Below are 21,213 nucleotides of genomic sequence, written 5' to 3' on the forward strand. Positions count from 1 at the left end.
AGAGAGAATCATAGATGGATCTTTTTGCCTATCTATGGTTCATGGTTTGGTGTTGATGCATGCCTTCTCTTACTGTCTGGCTTGCTGTATCTGTGTGAAGTGAGAGCATGAGATTTAGATAGTCACATGATTATTTTAATGCCTCAGGTGGAATGTTATGACTATGACAATGATGGGTCACATGACCTTATTGGGATTTTTGAGACGAATATGAAACGCATGCAGGAGGCTACACGCACTTCACCGGTGAGAACACCTTTTTAAAATACTTTCATTTTCTTTCATAGCTGTAAAATGCCATTACATTCTATTTTTGTTTGTCAAATGGGTTGGGTTGGATTCTACAGGCAGAGTTTGACTGTATAAACATGAAGAAAAAGCAGAAGAAGAAGAACTATAAGAACTCTGGTGTTGTGAGTGTGAAACTCTGCCAGGTATTGTACTCTCTTTTACTGCTTGAGCTACAGTGGGGCAAAAAAGTATTTAGTCAGCCACCAATTGTGCAAGTTCTCCCACTTAAAAAGATGAGAGAGGCCTGTAATTTTCATCATAGGTACACTTCAACTATGAGAGAAAATGAGAAAAAAAAAATCCAGAAAATCACATTGTCTGATTTTTAAAGAATTTATTTGCAAATTATGGTGGAAAATAAAGTATTTGGGTCAATAACAAAAGTTCATCTCAATACTTTGTTATATACCCTTTGTTGGCAATGACAGAGGTCAAACGTTTTCTGTAAGTCTTCACAAGGTTTTCACACACTGTTGCTGGTATTTTGGCCCATTCCTCCATGCAGATCTCCTCTAGAGCAGTGATGTTTTGGGGCTGTCGCTGGGCAACACGGACTTTCAACCCCCCCCCAAAAGATTTTCTATGGGGTTGAGATCCGGAGACTGGCTAGGCCACTCCAGGACCTTGAAATGCTTCTTACGAAGCCACTCCTTCGTTGCCCGGGTGGTGTGTTTGGGATCATTGTCATGCTGAAAGACCCAGCCACGTTTCATCTTCAATGCCCTTGCTGATGGAAGGAGGTTTTCACTCAAAATCTCACGATACATGGCCCCATTCATTCTTTCCTTTACACGGATCAGTCGTCCTGGTCCCTTTGCAGAAAAACAGCCCCAAAGCATGATGTTTCCACCTCCATGCTTCACAGTAGGTATGGTGTTCTTTGGATGCAACTCAGCATTCTTTCTCCTCCAAACACGACAAGTTGAGTTTTTACCAAAAAGTTCTATTTTGGTTTCATCTGACCATATGACATTCTCCCAATCCTCTTCTGGATCATCCAAATGCTCTCTAGGAAACTTCAGACGGGCCTGGACATGTACTGGCTTAAGCAGGGGGACACGTCTGGCACTGCAGGATTTGAGTCCCTGGCGGCGTAGTGTTACTGATGGTAGCCTTTGTTACTTTGGTACCAGCTCTCTGTAGGTCATTCACTAGGTCCCCCCGTGTGGTTCTGGGATTTTTGCTCACCGTTCTTGTGATCATTTTGACCCCACGGGGTGAGATCTTGCATGGAGCCCCAGATCGAGGGAGATTATCAGTGGTCTTGTATGTCTTCCATTTTCTATTAATTGCTCCCACAGTTGATTTCTTCACACCAAACTGCTTACCTATTGCAGATTCAGTCTTCCCAGCCTGGTGCAGGTCTACAGTTTTGTTTCTGGTGTCCTTTGACAGCTCTTTGGTCTTGGCCATAGTAGAGTTTGGAGTGTGACTGTTTGAGGTTGTGGACAGGCGTCTTTTATACTGACAACGAGTTCAAACAGGTGCCATTAATACAGGTAACGAGTGGAGGACAGAGGAGCCTCTTAAAGAAGTTGTTACAGCTCTGTGAGAGCCAAAAATCTTGCTTGTTTGTAGGTGACCAAATACTTATTTTACCGAGGAATTTACCAATTAATTCATTAAAAATCCTACAATGTGATTTCCTGGATTCTTTCCCCCCATTCTGTCTCTCATAGTTGAAGTGTACCTATGATGAAAATTACAGGCCTCTCTCATCTTTTTAAGTGGGAGAACTTGCACAATTGGTGGCTGACTAAATACTTTTTTGCCCCACTGTAACTGTTACACAATTTTAAGAGAGAGATGCTGTTTCTGTGTTTTGAATTTGTTTTTGTCATGTAAAATTGTTTTAAATTTGTTTTCCTTTTTTTATGGCTTAGGTTGTGAAGGAATATACATTTTTGGATTACATCATGGGTGGCTGCCAGTTAAATTTCACTGTAAGTCTGTTTCAGTCATGAATGTTTCACGATTATTCGCCGAAGTTGAAGTGAATATTGGTGAATAATAACTGAGACGTCAGCCCTGTGATGACCTGGCAACTTGTCCAGGGTGTACCCCGCCGTTTGCCCATAGTCAGCTGGGATAGGCTCCAGCTTGCCTGCAACCCTGTAGAACAGGATAAGCAGCTACAGATAATGGATGGATGAATAACTGAGACAAAGTTGAGGTTGTTATTATTCACCGATATTCACTGAGACTGAGGCGGATAATTGTTTTAGTATAAATACACAGGTGGCTATTTAAAAAAATTTAAATCATTTTAAAAATCAGTTCATTCTTCAAAAGCAGCATGCATGGTAATGCGCACAGACTTGTGTCACTTATCTATGCCGAGTCACATAAAATACTTTGTTTTGAAATCGATAAATCACACTTGCACCTTACCTTTTGAATAATTTTAGACCAAACTTTGTAGCACCTATAAATCATATTTTAAAAATCAGTTCATTGTAGCGCCTATAAATCATATTTTATAGCACCTATAAATCATATTTTAAAATAATTTTAAATGATTTTAAAATGATTTTAGGACCAGCGTTTTCTTTCATAATTTGTAATTCTTCCTCACTTACGGCGACGAAGCGGTTGGCTGCCATTTTGCCGAGTCCCTCGAGGTGATTATCAAGAAATAGTCTGAATGTTTCGACCAATCAGCGTGCGCAATTTCCTATAATCTCCTCTGTATTTATACTAAAGACTTTTATTGAAGTATACCAGGTATGATCCTCACCACTCATGCTTCCTCTGCTGCAGGTTGGAGTGGACTTTACAGGGTCAAACGGTGACCCAAAGCATCCTGATTCTTTACACTATATCAGTCCTAATGGGGTCAATGAATACCTTTCTGCTATCTGGTCTGTTGGCCTGGTGATTCAGGATTATGACAGGTAACGTTGAAAGACTGGAACCTAATCCATGCACATAGTTTTAGCTCTTAAAACACCAGAGCAGTTCCAAATCTGGGGTCTTATTTATCACCACTGCGTAGAAAATATTATGAATTGTTTCTTACACATGAAATTGAGAATTCCTTTGTGTTTCATGTCACTACTACACAAAAGTAAAAATTTGTTTGCCTTTCCTCATTGAGTAACGCTAGCACAATTCCTGGATTTTACAAAGTTGCATTGACGTATCTGCATTCTTTGAAATTTTGCTAACTTCAGTGGTTATTTTTCTTATTCATGTTTTTTTTTTTTTTTTCTCCTTCCCTCCCAGTGACAAATTGTTCCCAGCTTTTGGATTTGGGGCACAGATTCCTCCAAACTGGCAGGTCAATATGAACGTATTCTAACTTTAGCTCTGGGAATGAAAGTATTGGAATATGAACATCATATGATTAATTTTGTTCTACAGGTGTCTCATGAGTTTCCACTTAACTTCAATCCATCTAATCCATTCTGTGCTGGTATGTAATAGAATATGTAATATCAAGTGGCAGGACAATGAGTTCCTGTAGATATGGAAATAATTGGTCAGAGGGGGAATGGTAGGTGGTGATGTTTGATGTGTGTCTGCTATTGCTACTGTAGGAGTAGAGGGCATGGTGGAAGCTTACAGGTTGTGCCTGCCCCAGGTCAAACTTTATGGACCTACAAATTTTGCTCCCATCATCAGACATGTGAGCAATTTTGCCAGGCAGGTGCAACAACAGAATGCAGCCAGTGTGAGTATCAATACCCAACACAACCACTACATCTCTCCGTTAAAGCCATTTCATTTTAAAAGCAGTTTATCCCCTTTCTTTGAAAATGTTGTACATATACAAGACCTTTTTAAATGCTTTTTTTAAATGTACATTTATTATATAAATATATATTCGAACAAAATCATCTTACTTTTATAACAGAAACAGATAAAAGGATGGAGTGAGTGGAAGTGTCCAGTACATGCCGCGGTATCACAATAGGTATCCAAGTCAAACCCAGGATCAGTTATACAGTGCTGAGCGTAAATGAGTACACCCTCTTTGAAAAGTAACATTTTAAACAATATCTCAATGAACACAAACAATTTCCAAAATATTGACAAGACAAAGTTTAATATAACATCTGTTTAACTTATAACGTGGAAGTAAGGTTAATAATATAAACTTAGATTACACATTTTTTCAGTTTTACTCAAATTAGGGTGGTGCAAAAATGAGTGCACCCCACAACAAAAACTACTACATCTAGTACTTTGTATGGCCTCCATGATTTTTAATGACAGCACCAAGTCTTCTAGGCATGGAATGAACAAGTTGGCGACATTTTGCAACATCAATCTTTTTCCATTCTTCAACAATGACCTCTTTTAGTGACTGGATGCTGGATGGAGAGTGATGCTCAACTTGTCTCTTCAGAATTCCCCATAGGTGTTCGTTTGGGTTCAGATCAGGAGACATACTTGGCCACTGAATCACTTTCACCCTGTTCTTCTTCAGAAATCCAACAGTGGCCTTAGATGTGTGTTTAGTCATGTTGGAAAAGTGCACGACGGAAAAGGGCACGGAGTGATGATAGCATCTTCTCTTTCAGTATAGAGCAATACGTCTGTGAATTCATGATGCCATCAATGAAATGCAGCTCCCCGACACCAGCAGCACTCATGCAGCCCCACATAAGGACACTGCCACCACCATGTTTCACTGTAGGCACCATGCATTTTTCTTTGTGTTCCTCACCTTTGCGACGCCATACAGTTTTGAAGCCATCAGTTCCAAAAACATTTATCTTGGTCTCATCACTCCAGAGTATAGAGTCCCAGTAGTCTTCATCTTTGTCAGCATGGGCCCTGGCAAACTCTAGGTGGGCTTTTTTGTGCCTGGGCTTTAGGAGAGGCTTCTTTCGTGGACAGCATCCATGCATGCCATTCCTCTGCAGTGTACGCCGTATTGTGTCATGGGAAATAGTCACCCCAGTTTGGCTTTCTACTTCTTTAGATAACTGCAGTGAACTTGCATGCCAATTTTCTTCAACCCTTCTCATCAGAAGACGCTCCTGTCGAGGTGTTAACTTCCGTGGATGACCTGGACGTCTCTGTGAGATGGTTGCAGTTCCATCTTTCTTAAATTTTTGTACCACTTTTGCTACAGTATTCTGACTGATAAGTAAAGCTTTGCTGATCTTCTTGTAGCCTTCACCTTTGTGGTGGAAAGAAATTATTTTATTTGGGGAATTCTGAAGAGACAAGTTGAGCATCGCTCTCCATCCAGCATCCAGTCACTAAAATAGGTCATTGTTGAAGAATGGAAAAAGATTGATGTTGCAAAATGTCGCCAACTTGTTCATTCCATGCCTAGAAGACTTGGTGCTGTCATTAAAAATCATGGAGGCTATACAAAGTACTAGATGTAGTGGTTTTTGTTGTGGGGTGTACTCATTTTTGCACCACCCTAATTTGAGTAAAACTGAAAAATGTGTAATCTAAGTTATATTATTAACCTTACTTTCCCGTTATAAGTTAAACAGATGTTATATTAAACTTTGTCTTGTCAACATTTTGGAAATTGTTTGTGTTCATTGAGATATTGTTTAAAATGTTAAGCTGGGCATACACTGCGATTTTTGGCCCGATTTTGACACGATTTTCACTCGTGCGACTATTTTGGAGATCGGGCCGAGTTTTGGCTCAAACGTGCGTCTCGGATCGTGTAGTATACATGGGGTAACGACAAGCGATTAACACCTCATGACCTCCTCCCGATCGATCGGATGAAAATCAAACCTGTTTGAAATCCTGAGCATCGGATCGTATAGTGTGAGAACAGGAATCGTAAGCTGCGTGCTGTTTACCCCTGTGATTCACTTGTACAGTGTGAGCAGCAGCTGAATACCGCGATTGAAAAAATCGCACAGTGTATGCCCAGCTTTACTTTTCAAAGGAGGTGTACTCATTTACGCTGAGCACTGTACAAACTCAACTATCATACATGGCAACTTTATTACATATCAGATCTTGTACTGGTCTGTATATATTATTGAAGGAACAAAACACAACAGGGCATGCTGTTATAAGGAAGTAATCAAGGATGGAGCAGTGAGATGAGTCCCAATGTGAAGCAGAGGCTATTACCACTCTGAAACGGACTATTTTTTATTTACCGTATTTTCCGGACTATACGTCGCTCCGGAGTTTAAGTCGCATCAGCCAAAAAATGCATTATGAAGACAAAAAAAACATATATACGTCGCACCGGGCTATAAGTCACACTTTTTTGAAGGGTTATTCTATCCATAGAATCTGTGATTGTATCTGATAAGCGGCGCGTGGTTACTGCGCGACTGCATTGTTTATTTAATAAACGAACAGCTGAGCAGTGATAACGCGCCCTTTGCCCTGTAAGTAGCCTAGTCTGATTATTTTAAATATCTACTACTATCTTTAATACTATCACTATCGTTATTACTAATAGCCTATATTATTAGTATAACTAATATTAGTAGCCTATTACTGATGCATTAATCAGTTTGCTTTTAGAATATTTTTACCGGTAGGGCTTATTATCGCCCCATGGCTCTTTCATCTGTGTTATTAAAGCTGTAGTCATCATCGAGGAGTGTCATTCTTCATTTTTGTCAAATTTTATTTCATCAAATCAGAGGTCAAGTAGGCTATAGGTATATCATCTCCAAAGACAGGTACGGTAGTAAAAACAACCGTCTAGTGAAAAAACAACAACAACCGCTTTTAAATCCCTTACTTAAATCCTTAAAATGAGTCATTTAACTCATGTCTTGTGTGATCTGATCTCCAATGGTGAAATAAACCGGCTGTGATGAGTACAGTCTGTTATTTTAGAAGATAAATGTAATATATAATTTAATATATAGACTAATAAAAATTAATATTTTATAATATAATATCACGACATATTACTGTCTGTAACTGTCACTAAAGCGTTTTCTAAGATCATAATGTCTGATGATATTATTATTATTATTATTATTATTATTATTATTATTTTACACACACAATAAGCGCATGTGCGTAAAGTTATAGTAAACCATCCCCCGCCTTTTTTTTTTTTTTTTTTGAGTCGCCGGACCCACCCACCTCCTGCGTTCTGGGACCTCCCACTTCACAAATTAAGCACTGCCTAAAATCATTACATAACTTATTTAAATAACTATAGGCCTATCATTAATAATAAAACACAGGTCAATCAAGTTTATCAAGCTGATGATTTCACTCCAAATCAGCAAATCCATTGAATTCCTCATCCTCGGTGTCGCTTCTGAACAACTCTGCCTCCAGCGGCAGATGAAGTGCCGTTTCCTCTTCTTCTGCGTGGCTGTCGTCAGACTCAGCATCAGCTCCAGTTATTCCGCGGTGAAAAAAAAAAAAAAACATATATACGTCGCACCGGAGTATAAGTCGCATGGCCAGCCGAACCATGAAAAAAAATGCGACTTATAGTCCGAAAAATACGGTAATAACACCACGACCCATGTCATGACATTCCATTCATTTTACATTCATAGTTAAAGGCGTCGTGCGGTAATTTCAGCAATCAGGCTATATCATGTGTCAAAATGTCGGGTTTGGTGGGTTATTCAAGCCCCTCGGTTTCCCGCGATCTCAGTGTCATGATGCGCCCGCTACAAGCATTTAAAGTTGACGCGCACAGCCAAATTTAGGCAGCCAGCCGTTAACTAGGTCAACTTATGTGTGACGTCATACCAGTAACCTCCCTTGGGTGATGCTGGCCTGTCGCCATGTTTTCTCTATAGCGTGCGTTTACCAGAGTTGTTTACATTGCGGATTTTGTGGATTTATTCAGTTTGTGGATAGTTTTGAACACTCAAAACACTATGAAATGATGTATTAATATTCTGTGATACAAAATGCCTAATCGGTGTATTGTGTTTGGCTGTAACAACGAACACTGAACACTATTTGTGACTGTTGTTATCAATGGATCTGATTTCAAGGTCATGGCTAGGTATTTATTTATTTTTTAAATCATTTTTTTCTAACACGTGGCAGCGGGGGCATGGTCAAGCGCCGGTCTGTGACAGGAGGGCGGAGCCAGGGAAGGTGAATGGCAGAATAATTACACCTGACGGTAATTAACCTGTGTTTTGTGTGTTTTCCCAGTCACCGCGCCCTATTTAAGGAGGCAGAGCAGAGAAGAGCTCATCCCGGGACAAGAACACAGTGTGTGTTTCACTATCAGATTAAAACTGGCGGTTATACTGAAAAGTCTGGCAATAAAAAGCCTATTTGCATCTGAAGCGTTGTCCTGCCGTCCTCTGTGCTCCACCCACACTTCAGAGAGCTCTACAGTGGTGCCAAAACCCGGGACAAGGTGGAGCACCAACCTCGCAGCCCCATGGAATCCTCCCCATTCGCGGACCTGGTCCACGCCCTCGCCACGGCTCAGCAAAACCAGCACCAGGCGCTCGTCACGCTCCGAAAGGAGCAAGAGCGGCGCTTCGAAGCCCTGGTGCTGGCCCAGCAGGAAGATCGCGAGGCGTTCCGGCATCTCCTCGCGTCGGCGGGGTCCACCAGCGCCCCGGCCGCGGGCCCGTCTCCCCTCACTGTGACCAAGATGGGCCCGCAGGACGACCCCGAGGCGTTTCTCACATTGTTCGAGCAGGTCGCCGAAGCCTCGGGGTGGCCGATGGAGCAGCGCGCGGCGCGCCTCCTCCCCCTCCTGACGGGAGAGGCACAGCTGGCCGCGCTATAACTCCCCGCCGGCTGGCCTGCGCGGACCTTCGCCGGGCCGTCCTCCACCGCGCGGAAGCGCTGGCGCTGTTGTTCTGGCGTGCGCCCCACGCGCTGGAGGACGGCCCGGCGAAGGTCCGCGCAGGCCAGCCGGCGGGGAGTTATAGCGCGGCCAGCTGTGCCTCTCCCGTCAGGAGGGGGAGGAGGCGCGCCGCGCGCTGCTCCATCGGCCACCCCGAGGCTTCGGCGACCTGCTCGAACAATGTGAGAAACGCCTCGGGGTCGTCCTGCGGGCCCATCTTGGTCACGGTGAGGGGAGACGGGCCCGCGGCCGGGGCGCTGGTGGACCCCGCCGACGCGAGGAGATGCCGGAACGCCTCGCGATCTTCCTGCTGGGCCAGCACCAGGGCTTCGAAGCGCCGCTCTTGCTCCTTTCGGAGCGTGACGAGCGCCTGGTGCTGGTTTTGCTGAGCCGTGGCGAGGGCGTGGACCAGGTCCGCGAACGGGGAGGATTCCATGGGGCTGCGAGGTTGGTGCTCCACCACCTTGTCCCGGGTTTTGGCACCACTGTAGAGCTCTCTGAAGTGTGGGTGGAGCACAGAGGACGGCAGGACAACGCTTCAGATGCAAATAGGCTTTTTATTGCCAGACTTTTCAGTATAACCGCCAGTTTTAATCTGATAGTGAAACACACACAGTGTTCTTGTCCCGGGATGAGCTCTTCTCTGCTCTGCCTCCTTAAATAGGGCGCGGTGACTGGGAAAACACACAAAACACAGGTTAATTACCGTCAGGTGTAATTATTCTGCCATTCACCTTCCCTGGCTCCGCCCTCCTGTCACAGACCGGCGCTTGACCACGCCCCCGCTGCCACACACATGTTTTAAGTGTTTCTGTGTATCAATCATTAATTGTACAAAATGATTTTCATACATTTATGTATTTGTCATATCTTTCTTTGTCACATGAAGTGTTGTCTTGATAACACGTGGCACATAATTTTAGCAAATGGATGACAGAAGATTAATTGAAAGATTTATGCCACAGAGCTGCCTTTAACTAATAATTATCACTTATTACTGACGATTGTACGTTTACTAAACAATACAATACAAAGCTCAATACTCCCAGCCTATAACATACTGAATATCAAGTTAAAATCAACTGCAATAAAAGGAAAATGATGAAAACTGGAATATCAAGGGGTCTACTGTATCAGAAGGCCCACTGCATTTCGCGAGATTGCAAGCTGTCAAGTTGCTAGAATTCGATCTTTCTAGCTATACTTTCACCCCCTACAGCTATCAGTATTACACATAAATCATAGATTAAATCACACAGCATTCTAATTCAAGTGAAAATGGTCTTTAAAAATACACATAAGTAGTGATTTAGTCAGAGAAACCAACCAAAACAAGTCTTCAAGTCACCGGTCTTCATTCTCGTCTTCGTTTCTGTCGTCGTCAGAACTGTCCTCATTTTCTTCTGAAGATGAGCGCTCAGGTTCAAATCTGTAAGGCTGGATACCACCAGGACATTCAGCTGTCAAAATCTCTACTTGTGGGCCATTTTCTTCTTCTGTATCGGTAAAATCAAAGCTAATTTCCTCAGCATCGCTCCTATTTTCTGGTGTGTCCGTCATTGCAACTGCACCGAGTGGTTACTGGTATGACGTCACGCAGCTGTTCCATTGACCGAGAGGGGGCGCTGCGAACGCGGAAAATTTCAAGTGATGGGCATGATCAAATAAGGACCGATTACAACCGCGGGAAGCTTTTGAAAAATCGACGGTCAATTTATTTCAAATCTCGAAAGCATTCTGGTGCAGAATAATGTGACTTTTATCGCCACTGCGTGACGCCTTTAAATTTAAGGTCATAGAATGTCCATGGGGCGGCACAGTGGTGTAGTGGTTAGCGCTGTCGCCTCACAGCAAGAAGGTCCGGGTTCAAGTCCCGTGGCCGGCGAGGGCCTTTCTGTGCGGAGTTTGCATGTTCTCCCCGTGTCCGCGTGGGTTTCCTCCGGGTGCTCCGGTTTCCCCCACAGTCCAAAGACATGCAGGTTAGGTTAACTGGTGACTCTAAATTGACCGTAGGTGTGAATGTGAGTGTGAATGGCTGTCTGTGTCCATGTGTCAGCCCTGTGATGACCTGGCGACTTGTCCAGGGTGTACCCCGCCTTTCGCCCGTAGTCAGCTGGGATAGGCTCCAGCTTGCCTGCGACCCTGTAGAACAGGATAAAGCAGCTAGAGATGAGATGAGAATGTCCATGAAACAATGAGCTATAGCAGAGGTTCCCTCACTTCCTCTTGAACTTAATAAGAATAATCAAAAGAATAGTAAAAATATAGAAGAAATGAGCATATGGAAAAAAATGCAGCTTGTTACAGAGAAAATGAAGTGTTAACATCCTCCATTCTTTTCCTTGGTGGAAAGCTTTATCTCTGCACTGACAATGGAGACTCTTTTCAGAGTTGTTCAATAAAATGTCTCCACACAGAATGCGTCACCATATCAACAATGAAAGCTTTTCTTTGTTAAATAGCAATGCATTTTTAAGTCTGTTTGTTATTAGCCTTAGATTGTGTGGTGTGTCTGGCATACAAATCTTATTATAGTTAGATTTAATGTTGGAGAACGTTCAAGAGACAAGTTGGGTCCTGTTCCCACTTACATTATAGCTGTGCTAAACAGTCATTCTTCACCACCAGCTGTTACTCGAGAAACATTAACATGTTAGAATGAGCAAATTAATATTAACCTGTCATTCATGTTACAGCCGGAACTACTAAATTTATCACAAAATAAGTATTTTATTATAATAAATATAGTTGCATACTGTAGTAAAATATAGTTTTGGTTTGTTTAAAATTGAAAATTTTTTTTTTCCTTTTAAATAAATGAGCAATTTCATTTGCACTGTTTTGAAGTTCATGATTTCTTCATTATATGCTATGAACATACTATAACTGCTCATATTTTACACCGTGTTCTTCATTTCCCTTCTGTGTTTCTCTTTGAGACAGCAATACTTTGTTCTGCTCATTATCACGGATGGTGTGATCACAGACATGGACCAGACCCGAGCTGCCATCGTAGCTGCTTCCCATTTACCCATGTCCATCATAATTGTGGGTGTGGGCGGGGCTGACTTCACTGACATGGAGATCCTGGATGGGGATGACGGACGTCTGAGATCTCCATCAGGAGAGCCAGCTGCACGGGACATTGTGCAGTTTGTGCCTTACAGAAAGTTCATGAATGTAAGTTGGTCTGGAATAATAAGCTGTACTGGTCTGGCTGTATGTCTGTCTTTCAAGCTGCTGGTGGTTTGTGCATTAGTGCTGCTTACAAAACTTGAACCAATCTCTTGAATTTTTCCTCTAATTTTAATTGCATATACAAATGGGTGTAGTACATAGGAAGTCAACTTGATAGTGCATAGGAATTCTAGTAATTACGTAAACATATTTACATAAAACACCTAGATAATATGCAAGCTCTCTTCAGTGTGTGTGTTTTCATTAAAGCTCTGCCAGCCTTTTCCTCTTTTCCCATCTCATTTCAGGCACCCAGGGAAGCACTTGCCCAATGTGTACTGGCAGAGTTGCCTCAACAAGTTGTGTCCTACTTCACATTTAAAAACCTGCAACCTCCCCATGATCCAACCCCTTCATAGACATGTAGGGCTATTATAGGCTTCTTGTTTAAAATCAGTCTCTGCTGACTAAACCTTGCTTTTCTGTGCACTAAAGGTTGTATGGACTGGTGCATAAGAGAAATGCAAAATGTAACATGAATGATGATTCCATGTAGCATGTCTCTTGGTGCCTACTGTGACTTTCTCTTCTCATGCTCACTAATCTCATAATCGTACTGCTAACACCCTTAACACCACCTTCTCTTTCTGTCTCTCTCTCTCTCTCTGTGTTTTCAGGATCCTAAAGAAGCATTGGCACAGAGTGTGCTGGCAGAGGTTCCTGGTCAGGTTGTTGATTTCTTCAACATGCTCAAGCTCAGCCCTCTTAATTCAAGTACTCCTGTAGCTGGTTCTGATGGGCAAGTGAAGTTAAATGCCTAATGCTGCTTCAGCAACAACTAGGAAGAGACTTCACCAGCTCCAGGCCATGCTTCATTCCTGTACAGTGCACTAGTCCCTTGCTAAGTAAATGACTAATGAAGCATGTAAAAAGCATGTAAAAAGTCTATGCTAACTTGCCATTTTAAAGAGCAGCTCCTCACACACAGCTTATTTGGGGTAATAAACTTCATATCTACTGGGAACAAATTTTTATATTAATCTTGTGATCCATTGCATACATTTATACCGTACATTTACTCATTTATCACAAGAAAATGCCATACTTAACCTCCATGCTCAGTGACGATGAACGGTAGTTGTAAGTTGCAGGCAGTGTGATTTTGAAAAGCATACACTGCACAATACATCAAGATTACCGTTTCAAAATGAATCTAAAAGACTTAAACGCTGAAGCATTTTATCCAGCAAATTAAATCTGTGGAAAGCTTTTGTTACTGGTGCGGAAACAAGATTTTAAAATCTGCGCTCCACCAGTTTCTCATTTATAAATGCACCTGAAAACAATCGTTTCATCTGCTTTCAGTCAGGCAGATGACCACAAGATATGTTTATTTAAAACAAGATGTGTTTCAACAGCAATCAAATAAGCTCATGCTCCGAGTTGCTCTTTAATAACAACAGACAGTTGTATCATGCAACTGTTCACTAAGGCTATGTTCACATAACAGAATTGACGTGCTACCAACACTGTTTTTGCCTAAGTGGTGCACAGAGCTATGTGAACCTAGAAGACACATCTTTTCAATCTGATTTGAACACTTTATTTTTATTTCCTGTACAAAACTAAGATGTTGTACTTTGCTATACCTAGTTTACACCCTTATTTAAATACAATTGTGAACCATCAAGGCAAAAATATCAGATCTGAGCAAAAAAAAAAATCTCAATTGAGCATTAAAGCTATTCAATATGAACATAGCCTAGATATGTGGTTACACCTCGTGGGTCATGTGTGTCTTTTTTTTTTTTTTTTTAATCTTTTTTGGTTTTGTTGAATCCTGTTTGTTGCCTTATAGATCAGGCTTTCAGCAATACTATAATTTTTTTTTATTCAAACTGGATGTATTTTGATGTGTTGTCATAAATTTCTTTAATACTTAGAGGAAAATTATTTTTGTCACAGTTTACACAGTTCCTTTAATGAAAATGATTTAATCATTAAAGTTGCTTGTGAGCAGTTATGCTAATTAAGTGCCATAATATTAATCACACTGTTTATTGATTATTGTTGATAGCATCTGAATGCCATCCGATACCCATTGTGGGTAGTGTTATGTTACAATGTTACAGCACAGGTTGCCACCTCACACCAGGGTTCCTGGTTCGATTCAAAGCTTGGGTTACTACATGTGTGGAGCTCTCCAAGTGCCTGTGGGTTTCTTCTGGTTTTCTTTCAATTGCCAAAAAGATGCCACTTGGTCAATTGGCTATGCCAATTTGTTCCTTGATGTGAATGAATGTGTACATGGTGCCCTGCGATTGACCATCACCCAGTGTTCCCAGAGTAGACTCCAGGTCCACTGCAGCCCTGACCAGAATAACATGTTCACCGAATGAGTGAATTGGTATACGTGTAGTTATGTTATTTTAAATGTTGATAAGATTCCTCTTAACTCATTCCCTGCAACAAAACTGTTAAAATTTTGTACGTCAAGAAATTGAGTTAGGTGGCATGGTGGTGTAGTGGTTAGCGCTGTCGCCTCACAGCAAGAAGGTTTGGGTTCGAGCCCCGTGGCCGGCGAGGGCCTTTCTGTGTGGAGTTTGCATGTTGTCCGCGTGGGTTTCCTCCGGGTGCTCCGGTTTCCCCCACAGTCCAAAGACATGCAGGTTAGGTTAACTGGTGACTCTAAATTGACCGTAGGTGTGAATGAGTGTGTGAATGGTTGTCTGTGTCTATGTGTCAGCCCTGTGATGACCCGGGATAGGCTCCAGCTTGCCTGCGACCCTGTAGAACAGGATAAAGCATGTGTGTGCGCACATTTTTATTTATATATAATATAAAAAAAATACACACACACAAAAAAACATTTCCAAAAAAATTGGGATATTTTTCCAAAATGCAATAAAAATCTAAATCTGTGATTTGTTAATTCATATGAATCTTTATTCTCTCATCTCATTATCTCTGGCCGCTTTGTCCTGTCCTACAGGGTCGTACAAAGAAAAAACTTTCAGTAGTTTAACTGGCCAACTTAATTGTATTTTGTAAATATAAATGAAGTTTTAATTTGATGCCTGTAACACTCAAAAAAAAGTTGGGACAGAGGCATTATTACAAATGTCACCTGTCATCACCTTTCCTTTAATAACACTTTTTAATCATATGGGAACCGAGGATACTGATTATTGCAGTTTTGTAATTTGATATATAAAATTTCATAAAGCACTTGCTATAACTTTGGCTGCTTTTACCCTTTTCAGACTGATTCCACACTGTTCGTTATGTTTGTATAGGGGGTTGAAGTGGCTTGTTTAATACTGCAAATGTTTTACCAAACTTTTTTTTTTTTTATCTTTCCTGTCTTTGGGTGGTTGTCATGGTAAAAGTTTTTTGCATACACATTTTGCATGTGTGTCTGCATTCCCTTTTTTTTTTTTATGACTAGCATTTCCAGTAAAGGATTTTTAGGATTTATGCTTTACTGTATAAGCCATATAGTGACTAACCTGTTACAGTATTAAAGGACTGATTCTAAATTTATAAAATCATTATATGAATTTACAGATGAATATATCCATGCTTAGTTGTAATATGACATTCTCCACTCACTTAGGTTAGAGTTTACAAGTTAATGTTTTTAAAACATGGAGTTTGGTATAAGAAATGTCCAAGCGATTAAAATGATGCAAATTCTCACAATGGGCAACACTGTAGGAAGTGATATTTATGTGTTCTATATTGCATTTATGTCTGACTGGCAGATTGTACTTTGTGTGTCTCACTGTGGCGGAACAGGTTTCAGTTCAGTGCCAAGTAATGAATTCATATTTCATGAATATTGTTACGTGGTTAATTTAAACACAATCATTATATAATCTGATAACCATGCATCATATTGTGGTAGGCACAGTGCTTATAGCAACACATTTTATTGCTTCTCTGAATTTTTGTTTGCTGCTAGATAATTTGATTAATGCTTACATCGGTCTTCTGTCCCAAATTTCATAAAGATGTTTTCATCTCAGGAGTAAATGGATTGAACTGGAACAGTGACCTTGTATTCACTGTGATCTGTATTCTTCAGCCAAAGATGTGATCAACATAGAGATGACTGTTCTAACAGATCAACCTATAAGCATGTATTGTAATCCTTATATAAAGTGCTAAATGTACAGTATATATTGTCTCTTGTGTTTTGTTGGATACATTGTGACTATTATTATTATTATTATTATGTGATTGAGTCTGCTTTTTAAAATAATTTTATTTAGATAAACACTGCATGAAAAGAGAGAGCCTACCCTTATCTTACCACATTATTTTCACACCTGGAATGAAGGATACAGACATAAAAAGATGCAATACACAATATAATAATTGACATGAAATGTTGAGCAGCCTTTGGTATTAACACAATAGAACTACACAGAAAAATCAATCATAATATTCCAATCTATAAAAAAAATTCTGTGCAGTAAAGTGGAATGACAGGTAAGAAAAGTAGTTGTAAGTGCTAATTCGAATCAGTCGGGTTAGTGCATATTGGTAGGTTAATACTTCCACTCTGGAAAAAGGGCAGCTCACCTCGAAATGCATGTAAACAAATCCTTTGGCACCAAGCTGTTATGCAAGAAACCTCTCATAATGCATAGAGGCAAAGAGCTCTCCCAAAACCATCACAGCAAGATTATTGAGCAGCAGAACAATTGGTGCATAAAATTATGCAGGTACAAATCAAGAGCTTCAGTTAATGTTCACTTCAAACATCAGAATGGGAAAAACTGTGATCTCAAAGTGTGACTTTCACTGTGGCATGGGTGTTGGTGCCAGATGGACTGGTTTGAGTATTTCAGAAACTGCTGATCTCCTGGGGTTTTCACACACAACAGTCTCTAGAGTTTACACGGAATGGTGCAAAAAAAAAAAAAAAGCGAGCAACAGTTCTGAGGGTGGAAATGTCTTCTTGATAAGAGAGATCACAGGAAAAATGTCAAGATTATTTCAAGCTCCCAGGAAGGATATAGTAACTCAGCAACTCTTTACAACTGTGGTGAGCAGAAAAGCATCTCAGCATGTAACAGCAGAAGACCACATCAGGTTCTATTCCTGCCAGCCAAAAACAGGAGTCTGAGAAGAACAGGTTCCTACTAAAGTGACCAGTGAGTGTAATGTTTATATATATATCATCTCATTATCTCTAGCCGCTTTAGCCTTCTACAGGGTCACAGGCAAGCTGGAGCCTATCCCAGCTGACTACGGGCGAAAGGCGGGGTACACCCTGGACAAGTCGCCAGGTCATCACAGGGCTGACACATAGACACAGACAACCATTCACACTCACATTCACACCTACGGTCAATTTAGAGTCACCAGTTAACCTAACCTGCATGTCTTTGGACTGTGGGGGAAACCGGAGCACCCGGAGGAAACCCACGCGGACACGGGGAGAACATGCAAACTCCACACAGAAAGGCTCTCGCCGGCCCCGAGGCTCGAACCCAGGACCTTCTTGCTGTGAGGCGACAGCGCTAACCACTACACCACCGTGCCGCCCCATATATATATATATATATATATATATATATATATATATATATATTTTTTTTAACTTAGTAATTAACTAAAAACAGAACATGAAAGTAGTGGCCACTGAGCTCTGAATTGTGCAACATGCAGAAAGGGGGATTTGTGATGTGTGTATGTATGAATCCATCTCTCTCTCTCTCTCACACACACACACACACGTCACAAATCTGATACAATCACAATCTGACTAGTGTGGAAGTCTCAATTATTATCCCCCGCCCAAACGAACTTTGGCAGGGGAAACAGAAACAGGTTCCATCCGGCTGTCCGTCAGTCCGGTCACCTTTTTGTTTCCGGGCTATATCTTTAAAACTACTGAAGAGATCTTCATGAAAAACTTTGTATACATAATCAAGCAACATGTGGACTGGTGCCTTTTGCTATTTTGGATTTTTGAAAATAGTATTTTTCAAATTTTTACATAAAAAATAGATTTTGACTTAGTTTCTAAGAGCGATGTTCGTTTCCAGAGCATATATCCAAAACTATTCATGATAAGGATTTGAAACTTGGTATACATGTTAACAAGCTGATGTACAGTGGTGCTTGAAAGTTTGTGAACCCTTTAGAATTTTCTATATTTCCGCATAAATATGACCTAAAACATCATCAGATTTTCACACAAGTCCTAAAAGTAGATAAAGAGAACCCAGTTAAACAAATGAGACAAAAATATTATACTTGGTCATTTATTTATTGAGGAAAATGATCCAATATTACATATGAGTGGCAAAAGTATGTGAACCTTTGCTTTCAGTATCTGGTGTGACCCCCTTGTGCAGCAATAACTGCAACTAAACGTTTCCAGTAACTGTTGATCAGTCCTGCACACCGGCTTGGAGGAATTTTAGCCCGTTCCTCCGTACAGAACAGCTTCAACTCTGGGATGTTGGTGGGTTTCCTCACATGAACTGCTCGCTTCAGGTCCTTCCACAACATTTTGATTAGATTAAGGTCAGGACTTTGACTTGGCCATTCCAAAACATTAACTTTATTCTTCTTTAACCATTCTTTGCTAGAATGACTTGTGTGCTTAGGGTCATTGTCTTGCTGCATGACGCACCTTCTCTTGAGATTCAGTTCATGGACAGATGTCCTGACATTTTCCTTTAGAATTTGCTGGTATAATTCAGAATTCATTGTTCCATCAATGATGGCAAGCCATCCTGGCCCAGATGCAGCAAAACAGGCCCAAACCACGATACTACCACCACCATGTTTCACAGATGGGATAAGGTTCTTATACTAGAAGGCAGTGTCTTCCTTTCTCCAAACATAACACTTCTCATTTAAACCAAAAATTTCTATTTTGGTCTCATCCGTCCACAAAACATTTTTCCAATAGCCTTCTGGCATGTCCACGTGATCTTTAGCAAACTGGAGATGAGCAGCAATGTTATTTTTGGAGAGCAGTGGCTTTCTCCTTGCAACCCTGCCATGCACACCATTGTTGTTCAGTGTTCTCCTGATGGTGGACTCATGAACATTAACATTAGCCAACGTGAGAGAGGCCTTCAGTTGCTTAGAAGTTACCCTGGGGTCCTTTGTGACCTCGCCGGCTATTACACGCCTTGCTCTTGGAGTGATCTTTGTTGGTCGACCACTCCTGGGGAGGGTAACAATGGTCTTGAATTTCCTCCATTTGTACACAATCTGTCTGATTGTGGATTGGTGGAGTCCAAACTCTTTAGAGATGGTTTTGTAACCTTTTCCAGCCTGATGAGCATCAACAACGCTTTTTCTGAGTTCCTCAGAAATCTCCTTTGTTCGTGCCATGATACACTTCCACAAACATGTGTTGTGAAGATCAGACTTTGATAGATCCCTGTTCTTTAAATAAAACAGGGTGCCCACTCACACCTGATTGTCATCCCATTGATTGAAAACACCCGAGTCTAATTTCACCTTTAAATTAACTGTTAATCCTAGAGGTTCACATACTTTTGCCACTCACAGATATGTAATATTGGATCATTTTCCTCAATAAATAAATGACCAAGTATAATATTTTTGTCTCATTTGTTTAACTGGGTTCTCTTTATCTAATTTTAAGATTTGTGTGAAAATCTGATGATGTTTTAGGTCATATTTATGCAGAAATATAGAAAATTTTAAAGGGTTCACAAACTTTCAAGCACCACTGTATATGTGCCTTAAGAAATTTGAGAAATTTTAAAATTTGCATGTTTCCATGGAAACAATTTCAGACTTAGTCTCAGGTTAGTCTGAGGTAGCGGCGCGGGAAGACATTGTCGGCAGGGGGTGCTGTGACGTGACCTGGGACATTTTTTTGAAGGGGGGTCTGGGGGTCCTCCCCCAGAAAATTTTGTATTTCTTAGATTTAATTTCCTGCATTTTAACCAATCAGGCATCCGAAATCCTTTTAAGCTTGCAATTGCAATATTTCGTTAAACTGCCTACTACTTATAGGCCTAATCCGTAAAAACGACTTTTTTTTTTTTTTGAGTGATGACGGAAGAATCTGAAGCCTGTCTGTCAATGACAATTCTCAGTTAACACGATTACAAAGGACAGGTTATTTTAGAAGCAGAAGCGCACAGCTGTGGTTTAACAGTCGCAGGTTTTACATCTGCTCTAGATAAACTGAAGGAGACGCGGATTCCACCCGATTACAGCCTTACATACCCAGATCCAGTCAAGCGAGTGTGCATTTCAAATACAGTAGTTAGTCGTGCACACATGAAACAGAACAACACTCTCGCTGGAACAACACAAACACCATGGTTCTCTCAATCAACAGACCGAAATCCATGAACCCACTCATCCTACTACTATGGGTTAGTGACACGAACTTAGTGTTCTATTGCAAAAATCACTCATAAAAGTGATGCAGCGGTATTTCACACTCTCCATTAAGAAAAGTAAAAGTAAAACATGATGAGCATGGACACACCGTTTTAAACGAACATTTTTTAAGACTGTAGTTACATCTGAGTCAACTTCAAAGCACGATGCTAGCAACACCTGCACTTGTTCAAGGCATACCAAATAGGCTCAAGTGAACACGACACAGCGGGCAAAATTAATAACCAAATGGCCTTACCTTAAAACGCTGTCTTGATCATATGACTTCTCGCAATTATTCCACTTAAATCCACACGGTTCTCTTCTGAGACATAGTAACTATTAAGTATCAACTAACTAACTCTTACTCTTCTCTACAGACGGTCGACTCATACTCGCTTTCTGTTGTAATTTCGCGCGCTGAAAAGCTGAACGTCAGCGTCACGACAAAAAAAATTCTGATGGTCCACTAGGCTACATATTAAGTTATAAGTTTTAATTAAATCCTTTTTTAGATAACTAAAATGTAGCCCTCATCATCCTGCATCTAAAACATGACATATAAAACCAGCAGAGCCAAATGAAAACAAATAAATAAACAAATATATTTT

General features: G+C 40.9%; 1 protein-coding gene across 2 annotated transcripts in view; it reads left to right on the forward strand.

Annotated features, from left to right (window-relative positions):
- cpne3 (copine III) overlaps positions 1-16,388 on the forward strand; it is a 35,677-nt gene extending 19,289 nt beyond the window's left edge. The window contains exons 8-17 of one of the 2 annotated variants that reach the window (XM_060922120.1): positions 148-246; positions 348-434; positions 2,175-2,234; positions 3,052-3,185; positions 3,517-3,571; positions 3,655-3,706; positions 3,831-3,964; positions 11,975-12,211; positions 12,517-12,631; positions 12,886-12,974. In XM_060922120.1, the coding sequence (XP_060778103.1) occupies positions 148-246; positions 348-434; positions 2,175-2,234; positions 3,052-3,185; positions 3,517-3,571; positions 3,655-3,706; positions 3,831-3,964; positions 11,975-12,211; positions 12,517-12,627 (969 nt within the window). In that variant the 3' untranslated portion in view covers positions 12,628-12,631; positions 12,886-12,974. Of the gene's footprint in view, positions 1-147; positions 247-347; positions 435-2,174; positions 2,235-3,051; positions 3,186-3,516; positions 3,572-3,654; positions 3,707-3,830; positions 3,965-11,974; positions 12,212-12,516; positions 12,632-12,885 lie in introns of both variants that reach the window. The other variant, XM_060922119.1, reaches the window with a different exon arrangement.
- The last annotated feature ends 4,825 nt before the right edge of the window (positions 16,389-21,213 follow it).

The sequence above is a fragment of the Neoarius graeffei genome, chromosome 5 (assembly GCF_027579695.1).
Source record: "Neoarius graeffei isolate fNeoGra1 chromosome 5, fNeoGra1.pri, whole genome shotgun sequence".
Taxonomy (NCBI): Eukaryota; Metazoa; Chordata; class Actinopteri; order Siluriformes; family Ariidae; genus Neoarius; species Neoarius graeffei.